The following is a 10,000-nucleotide window of genomic DNA, read 5'->3' as shown; positions in this document are numbered from 1 at the left end:
GCGCCCACTTCAGGCGTATTTGTTTCGCAACTTGCGTTTAAAATCATTGCGAGGTATGTACAAACAGGCCGCAATGAGGTAAAAGTGCAATCTGCCTGTCGCGGGAGCTGAAAATGTCTAATTGCGCTTTTCGTGTCATGCATATGCATTCATGGGAGGATCCAGGGGAAAGTGGGAGTTTAGCGTAAAAAGATGGGAGGGGAAGAGTAAAGAGCGCCTAATGATGTATTCCGCGGTATGTACAAAGACTGCTCCTGAAAGCGCACGTCTATTCTGCGCCTAAATACTTGCGCCTTGTAAAAGCAGGTGTTAATCCAAATTGAAGTTCAATGCTTCAATAAGAGAACCTTTCAAAGACAACAGAATCGCTATTTAGAGCACCAGTTTTGCAAGTCTTTGTAGGCTACTATCAAAAGCAACATTAACTTTCGTTGGCCTTTCGAATGTCTTACTTTCACTTTCACGTCATTCACTTAAACTTTCCTACTTGCTAGATTTGACCAATTTTCCATAGCCTACGTTCACAAGTAGTTTGACTAGAACTACTGATCTTCATTATCTCCCTGCTCGTTGACATCTTATCATATATGGTATTATTTCATGATCGCTAAACGTTTGATTCTTTTTAATGTTGTCATCAGTTAACTTCATTCAACTGTGCTTGTAGGCTCTGCCATTCAGTTGCGGACGTTCGTAAATTGCGTTTATGGGCGGAGAGAGGCAGAGAAAGGCACAGTTTACACCAAGGATTGAACGATTGATAAATACGTTGGAAACGTGGGTCTGTCAGCGTTCGCAGTCTGCGGTTTGTCCATGGCGCTGATAACGTTACGTTCGCAAATGTACGTACATCTGGCCCTGTGTGTTCACTGTGTGCTGAGTGTGTTTCACTAATTCACCGATTGGGATAAATGCAGAGACCAAATTTCCCTCACGGGATCAAAAGAGTATATATACTTATACTATATATATATATACACACTTAGCTATAGAAGCTGTAACATCTGGATACAATGCTGACAGCCTGTGTACACAGTGTACAGTCAAACTACACTGTCAGCCATATAAATGCCTCTCTCCACTCTCCTGTGTCTTATCAGTGGAATGCAGTGCATACGTGCACACACACACACACACACACACACACACACACACGCACACACCACACGCACACACCACACGCAAGCACACACACACACACACACACACACACACACACACACATACACACACACACACCACACACACACACACACACACACACAGAGGGCTAGGTTTTTACGGTGGCGTGTGATAACTGGGCTCTGATGGCCTCTTAAGCGCTCATGTGACCTGCTGGGGGCCGTCGATAAGGCTGCACACTCATACCAATTACCCAGATGCCACTGGGCCGGACAGGAAATACATCACACTTAACTACACCGTGCTGCGGCACAGAGACGCCCCGTCTCTGTCTGGGTCATGTGACCAGGAAGTGACACATAATTAACCTGCAGAGCTCCTGGGTCAGATCGAAGTAGTCAGCCTGCGTGTAAGCTGCCGTTCACCAAGTGCTTACGCTGTCACACACACACACACACACACACACACACACACACACACACACACACACTCACACTTACAAACACACACACACACACAAACACACACACTCACTAAGTCAGCTCCCGTTGTGTGATTGAGCTTTCCAATTAAAATTTCACTTAGCTTCTGGAACAAAGGCGAGCTCGATATCTCACCTTTGCCAATTACACTGTATCAATAGCCGTTCCCAAAACAATACCCAGCAGCAGCTGCTGCCCCCCCCTCACACTGAGGAGCCCCCCCCCCCCCCCCCACACACACACACACACACACACACACACACACACACTTAAAACAAACACGCACGTACACAGAAATATATAGACAGCACTCAAACAAATGTGGAGTAAAGCAAAAAGAAGCTCTAGCAATTCAACCCAGTGTCCTGCACATGCTCAGAAGCTTCCCCTCAATGGCACATTCTACACAATCAGAACCACGTAGGCCAGAGAGGTTCTGACCCAAAACACAGAAGCACCACATTGGAATGAAAGGGAACATTCCAGAACCTCCCTGAGTATTCCAGAGTGTCCGCTGAGCTCTCTGTGCGTTGCGTGGGCTGCAGCCAAAGGGTCCCGGTCACTTGTCTCCACTGCCTCCCCCTCTACCGGTCAACTCATTCGACTAATTTGAGTGCTTCCTTTCTCTCCGCATCCTCTTCCCCCTCCCCTCCTCTCTCTCTCTCTCTCTCTCTCTCTCTCTCTCTCTCTCTCTCTCTCTCTCTCTCTCTCTCGGGCAGTGATCGAGGCTGTTAATACTGCAGCATTTTGGGTCATAAAGATGACAGATCAAAAGAAATATGACGGCGGGCGGCACCACACCACAGCGCACCACACCGCACTGTGACCGGTCAGCCCCAAAGAGAAAGCCCAGCCAGGCACCCACACACTGCCTTTAAATTAGCCACGCATATTAATGCAATTACCCCACTGAAGGGAGATAAAGGGGAACTCTGACAGGCATGCTAATCACCCTCCGTATCCACTCCCCTCAGTCCACACACACACACACACACACACACACTTCAGCATCACAGAGGACGAGGTGACCGTGCTAACTTCACGTCAGCTTTGAGCAAACCAGACAGCATCTCAATGACCCAGATGAAAGATGGAAAGGGGGAGTGAGAGAAAGAGATGAGAGAGAGAGAGAAGTAAGGGAGAGGGAGGAGAGAAAGAGAAATAACTGAAAGTCAAACAGTTGTAAAACAGTCCATCAGAAGAATGATGGAGAGTAGCCAGAAGAGGGAAGAAAGAAAAAAAGAAAAAAAGAAAGAAAGAAAGTAAGAAAGAAAAAAGAAAGAAAAACAGAAAGGAAGAAAGGAAGAAAGGAAGGAAGGAAGGAGGAAAGAAAATAAATATTCAAGAGGACAGTGAGGAGGAGTAGCAGGATGATGACGATGATGAAGATTGCGTGGCGTAATCCACTCACCCTCGTAGACGGCTTTGAAGCCCTGTCCACTGACTGCGTAGTCGGAGAGGAGCCAGAGCGTGAGTCGCGACCCCGTGCTCACGATGGGAGAGGGAAGCTGGAACCCTGTCAACCTACGGAGACACACATGGGACAAAAAGCACCAGTCAGTCAATAGCATCACTTAACAACCTACGGAGACACACATGGGACAAAATACACCAGTCAGTCAATAGCATCACTTAACACATCCTACGAAGACCTAAACAGGACAACATACACCAGTCAGTCAATAGCATCACTTAACACATCCTACGGAGACACACATGGGACAAAATGCACCAGTCAGTCAATAGCATCACTTAACACATCCTACGAAGACCTAAACAGGACAACATACACCAGTCAGTCAATAGCATCACTTAACACATCCTACGGAGACACACATGGGACAAAATGCACCAGTCAGTCAATAGCATCACTTAACACATCCTACGGAGACCTAAACAGGACAAAATACACCAGTCAGTTAATAGCATCACTTAACACATCCTACGGAGACACACATAGGACAAAAAGCACCAATCAGTCAATAACATCACTCAACAACCTACTGAGGGAACACAACAGTCAGATCAATGGAATGGATCAGTCAGTCAACATCGTCACTTAACCCTTTAGGCGCCAGAGGTTTTTTTTCGAAACGTTCGATTTTGACATCTTCATTTCAAAAGGCTATATCTTAAAAGTGATAAGAGATAGAGACTTTCTGTAAATTAGAGAAATATTAAGGATGACCCAAAGTTTATGTAGGGATTAAATGTTTATATCTAATTATTAGCATAATTAGCATATTATGACGTCATATGGTGGCGGCCATCTTGGATTATAGAATTTTCATGAAAAGTCGTATGTTTGAATGATAAAATGCACCACTTCTTTCCCCCCAAAATGTCCCTCACCTTCTGTATGCTATATTGCACAATACTGAATGCTCAGGTAAATAGTAAGTAGTGAACAAACTGTGTAAATCATTACTAATAAATGGCAGAAACAAACCAAATGCATGTAGCGGTAGACTGGCCTTTTGCTGTAGAGATTTTCCATTTACTACATACCGTAGGCACTCTGATTCCATGTATGGGGCACATATATATTATTCAGATGACACACAAACACAAGTAGACAAGACCTGTTTAGTTCAAAAGCTCATTTGCCACGGCAAGGCACAGATCAGGAGTGAGATGACGAGACAAGACAAGAGACAATGTTAGTATTTTTTTTCTTTTTGTTGTTTTTGTTGATGTTTTTTTGTTTTTTTTCTTAGCTGACAAAGACACACACATCACAAGGACATGAACACACAAAAAGGAACACATAGTGTATGTCCTAAATGATCAGGGAAATAGATAGCAAATCAACAGTGTAAATCATTACTAATAATTGGCTGACTTTTTTTTTTTATGTAGCAGGCCTTTTGCTGTAGAGATAATGACTCCCTATCCCTATCCATACAGGGCCGGCATTCCCATCATCTTGTGATAGACTATGCATGACCTAATGTGTGTGTGTGTGTGTGGGAGAGGGAGGGAGAGAGCATCACCACCTCCACCATGCGAGCAGCATGGCCAGATCTGCCTCGCGCGCGCCGAGTGGAGAGAATTTGCGCAGCTCGGACTAGGCCTACTGTCATTCTCATTGCGACTCCCCACACTGCCACTACGTTCCCCCCTAACTGTCCTATGAGCACTTCGACCTCGTCTAACATACCCAGTGGCATTAGACAAAGGTTCCACCACGTTACTGTCGCCGCGATTGTGGAGAGGCACACGTTCAGAAGACAGAAGCTAGCGCTATTGATATTAGGCTACCTCCAGCCTCGTTCGCCACACCACTAACACCCTGCAAACTTCCCGATGAACACTCCGAACCCGTGAAACATTATTCCCACCAGTGACATTGGGCAAACGATTCAACGTTTGTGCTTGGTGTAAGCTAAACTATGGAGCAAACTCTCACTTTGTCCAGCTGCATCATTGCAAGGCAGGGACGCATCTGAAGCCTCACTAAACGAATCACCGTCATTTTCTGAAGGCAGATATTCCCCTTCAGAATCAGGGTCCGCAAATAGAAGACCCAACACTTCATTTCAGGTAAACTTTTTTGATGCCATTAGACGATAATCTAATGCAAATACTCGCTGACGTTGACAATATCGCTCTGACAAAGTGGCTCACATGCACACTAGCTCCGGTATTTCACGCACTGATTCACTGCAGCTGTAGCGTGAAAGTTTTGTTTAAAGAGTGCCTATTTTTCGACTCGGGGATGACGTATGACATGTCTGCCATCTAGTGGAGTGGAAGTCGAACGAAATATGACACCCTATTTTACTAAATCGGCCGTTTTATTCAGTACCGCATTTTGTCGACTATAGTCGACTGTGGCGCCTAGAGGGTTAACACACTGACTGTGATTCCATATAGTCACCGAGCTAACATAGCATGACTAAAGTCGATCGAGTCCTCATTAAGCCATCAGCTGTGGTCACTTTGTCTTTCTGCCTGTTTCCATGCCTACAAGTTAATGGTCTGACTGTAGCATGGCTTTGTACCGTGCTGTATGAAATGCCAGTGGACAGTGTCCTGACCATTGTCCACTTGGAGTCAAAGGGTTCGACTATAAAATGGTTGAGCAACATGGCGTCATGCACTAATGCTCTGATGAAATGAAGCCAGCATTGAGCGGCCATATTAGCACTGATCGCCCATTTGGTCAAACAGATTTCATTATGTCTGTTGAAGATCTGTGAGATCCTTCAGCTTGAGTTTTGCTCTTTATCTACACTAATAGTACAAGCAGACACACTGCAAGCTGCAACACAACCAGACAATACACTGAACACTCTGATCACATGATTCCATTCTGATCACAGAGCTTGCTGGCAATGGTATTACGGTAAGAACACAGACACACACACACACACACACACGCACACACATGATGGTGTGAACAGAGAGCCTGAGGGAGAGAGCAGCAATTTACACTCCAGCCAGTTAAAGGTTTAGGAGCCTCTGTAGATAGACACGATAAAGATAGAGAGAGAGAGAAAGAGAGAGAGAGAGAGAGAGAGAGAGAGAGAGAGAGAGAGAGAGAGAGAGAACAGAGTCTCCAGCCAGTTAAAGGTTCAGAGGTTCAGGAGCCACGAAGACATGATAGAGAGAGAGAGAGGGAGAGAGAGAGAAAGAGAGAGAGAGCGAGAGAGAGAGAGAGAGGAGGAAAAAGAAAAAAGGAGAAAGATCGCAGAGTCTCGACTGTTCTAAAGGACCCCCAGGCAGTAAGTGCGTAATCATTGGCCTGCCCGCTAATAAACGTTTACGGGCCAATCAACACCCCCCCACCCCCAAATCAATGATGCTGCTTGGAGAGCACCCTATTCAAAAGGTCAAAGGTTAAAGATGAGCATTTGTGGTGATCTCTAGACGTAAGAAAGGACAGCCCCTGGGCGTGATACAATAACACATCAACGAAAGACACATCGGCGGCTCTTGAGGCATTTGTGTGTATGTGACAGAGAATCAAGGAGAGAGAGGGACACACTGACAGAGAGACGCACAAGAGATTATTGTGCCACTGTTCACTCTGTGAATCTCTAATTCTCATTTCTTTCTTACTTGCTAAATTAAGTTCAGCATGAAATCACTAAATGAACTTTACTGGCATTAAAAGAACAAAAATCTAAAATATTTTCCTGAATATATGTCAACACAGCAAACCAATTCAATCGAATTTGTATAGAAACTCTCATCCTCCCTCCTTCTCTCTCTATCTCCCTCTCTCTATCTCTCCTGAATACATCTGAGCAGTATCTTTCTTTCCTTAGCCCTTCCTCTCTCTCTCTCTCTCTCTCTCTCTCTCAGCAGTGTCTTCCTCTTTATCCCCTCTTCTCTGAGGGGAGTCCAGATTGCCATGAGGAGAAGGATTCAGGTCACTGCGGTCCCTCTCCCTTCCTCTCCTTCAGCTCACCATTAGATGATAAAGCAGAGCAGAGCAGAACAGAACAGAGCAGGAAGAAGAGAAAAGAAAAGAGTGGGAGAGAGAGAGAGAGACTGGGATAGAGAGAGAGAGAGAGAGAGAGAGAGAGAGAGAAAGACAAAGAGAACTGCTGTCTGCACTGAATTATTCAGCCTGGCTAATGGGAGAGACTGAGTGGGTCACTCAGGCCTGGCTACCCGACTCTCTCTCTCACACGCATGCACGTACGCACGCACGCACGCAGGCACGCATGCACACACACACACACACACACACACACACACACACACACACACACACACACACACACACACACACACACACACTCTCGTCTGGAGCCGGGGTGTGCCTGCTGAGTCCTGGTGCTAGATCACGCCAGGCTGCAAAGGGGTTTTAGCCTACAGAGAGTGAGATATGTATTGCATTTGTTTCCACCAACACCTTCTGGTAATGCTCTTTTGCTTTGCCATTCAGTCTCCAAAAACATTCCAGTTAATGTTGCCTCAACATCCCATAATAAGGAACCACTGAATGGCAACATTCAACATCACATCAATTATAAGCTAAAGGGGCTGCCAGATAACTTGCATTTTCAAGTGCATCCATCATAGAAATTAATAGATTTAAAAACAATGTTATAACACATTAATAAATATGTTATGAAAACAGTAGGGCTGTTGTAGAAACCACTGTTTTCAATGCTATAATATTTGATATACATATTTGAAATCTTTTTGATCACCAATTATTTGTTCTCCAAAAACAATCAAAATAATGCCATACAGTCTTAAATGTTACCTGTCATGCTAAAACTCAGTGACTTTTCAATGTTATACACATTTGAGAACATTTAGCACAACAAGGTTAAGTAGGTATTGCATAGCATGACAAATAATGTGGTATCTTAAAGGAGAAATCTGCCCGATTTTTACATGGATCTTGATCGCTAGACGTCGCCGAGTACTGTCGATAAGGAAAAGAAACGACCAAAATCGGTGCTACCGAACTGGAGTAGCAGCAGTTAATGGCCAGTACTCCCATTCAGCTACAATGCTAGGTCTGGGGGCCTCGTCTAAACGTGCCTTTTTTGCCTCTTAACAGACTCAAAATGTCATTAAAAGTTCTGTGCGACATGAAAAGGGCCCTTACGTGACAAAACAATTTTTTCTTCTATTGACAGAACTCGGCGACTTCTAGCGATCAAGATCCATGTAAAAATCGGCCGGATTTCTTCTTTAATTTTAGTCTTTTTTATTATTTTTTTTTCCTAAGTCCTGTTTGTTACAGTATGTGCCAAGTGCAGCACATTCGCGAGGACACTGGAGGCTTGCGAGGATGTCAGAGAAAGTTGTTGAGAAAGTTATGTCTTAAAGTATATTCTCTCTCCACAGTTAGAAAGCTCTGGGGTAAAGTGGAGCTATAGATTCCCTCTTGGAACACACGGAAACAAAGTTCTGACGTAAAGTGGAGCTATAAGGCCTTTTCACACTGTCAAAATCGCCGCGATTTTATGTACCAGAATCGTGGAACGACTGTCCCTTTCACATAGACCGAGGCGGAACGGCGGGACAAAGTGTCTCGCCAAATTTACTACCAAGCCCCCTAGACATTTTGCCGAGTTTTTTCGTTCCGGCACCAGTGTGAATGGGTCAAGGCGGAAAGGGGAATCTGGGCGGGCATTTCGATGCTATGTCCAGCCCACCACAGGAGATTGCAAATAAATCTAACTGATCAAAAGCAGCAAGAGACAGCACATTATGTCAATTTTTAAATTCAGTCTCCAGTCATTTAATGCCTGCTAGAGTTGACTGTAGCTCGGAATGCAATCGGTTGCCATAATAGGCTATCCTAAAATCCAGCGATAAAACAAAGCATGAACTCATGAGCGTCTGTCTGCCCTATATGTATATCCTCTGATTGTAATGCTTACAGATATCTAGGCGATATGTGTAACATTTATTTTGTATTTGGCCTGTTAGCCTATAAAATCAAGTAGGCCTATTGAACAATTTAAACACATTGTGAACCCCAAAGTTGGAACCGGATTACTCTGGAATGGCTAACTGTACATGGGAATGCTTTACACCTTTGTGTTCGGTAAGGTCGGCTGTTTATTCTGATATATGTTTTTATACGAACCGTTTACCACAACAACTAACCACGAACATCGTTTAAAAGCTGAGAAAAAGCTCTTTCGTGTGATACATGTGATGTCTGTGATGAATAGGCTACTTCACAAGTAGTTCAGCAAATTTTGGGTGGGACAGAAATACCTTTACAGAGCAGCTCTGGCCATATCGGCTCTGGCTCACATGATGTACTGCTTTAAATGCGTTATCGCTTCACTACCCAACACGCGAACAAGAAAGAAAAGAAAAAAGAAGCGAATGAGCTTATGTGGCGATTTCCGATAGAAGGCCTAGAGAAGCTATGGTAACCTAACAATTAGGATTTGCTTTGCCTACACTGCTGTTTGGTGGTCCCAAACTTTGAGATGATCCATACACACATTAACGGAATCTTATCAAGCCGAACTGCGATGTTCCAAACAGAGTGACAGGATGGCCTACTGTCCACCTACTGTTAAACACCTGAAAAATATTATGCTGCTGTTTTCTTGTCATGACGAGCACTACGCTTGAATGATTTATGACTGAATGGAACGTTGTGTCTTTAAGCGCCAGAACTGCTTATCACGTCGTGTGAGAAAGTTTACACCAATCATCATCTTCTAATGTATCCTTATGTTGAGATGTCCATTCTCTTTGCCCTAGGCTATCATTTGTGCGCGAAGCATGTTTCAATTAAGACAGTACACAAGCTATTTTTATTGTTGTAATATTGAATGATTTAATGAATAAAGTGTTGAAAAAATTGTACGCACAGTGCGTAAAGGATTACTGCTGGCGGCGCCACTGACCAAGACCACAGTAGCCTGTGAACCTCTGATTTGACCTCTGAAGGGGAATCA

At 44.3% G+C, this 10,000-nt stretch overlaps 1 protein-coding gene across 1 annotated transcript in view; it reads right to left on the bottom strand.

Annotated features, from left to right (window-relative positions):
- Positions 1–10,000, bottom strand: part of csmd2 (CUB and Sushi multiple domains 2) — a 377,005-nt gene that overhangs the window by 297,459 nt on the left and 69,546 nt on the right. Inside the window, exon 3 of the mRNA XM_076301508.1 lies at positions 3,016–3,128. Within this exon, the coding sequence (XP_076157623.1) occupies positions 3,016–3,128 (113 nt within the window). The remainder of the gene's footprint in view (positions 1–3,015; positions 3,129–10,000) is intronic.

Source organism: Alosa pseudoharengus, unplaced genomic scaffold (genome assembly GCF_046254945.1).
Source record: "Alosa pseudoharengus isolate Yale_2024_CS ecotype anadromous, Long Island Sound unplaced genomic scaffold, YU_APseudo_1.1 YU_APseudo_1.1_scf_23, whole genome shotgun sequence".
Lineage (NCBI taxonomy): Eukaryota > Metazoa > Chordata > Actinopteri > Clupeiformes > Clupeidae > Alosa > Alosa pseudoharengus.
Note: the sequence above shows the minus strand (reverse complement) of the source record. Positions and strands in the feature narration are given on the sequence as shown.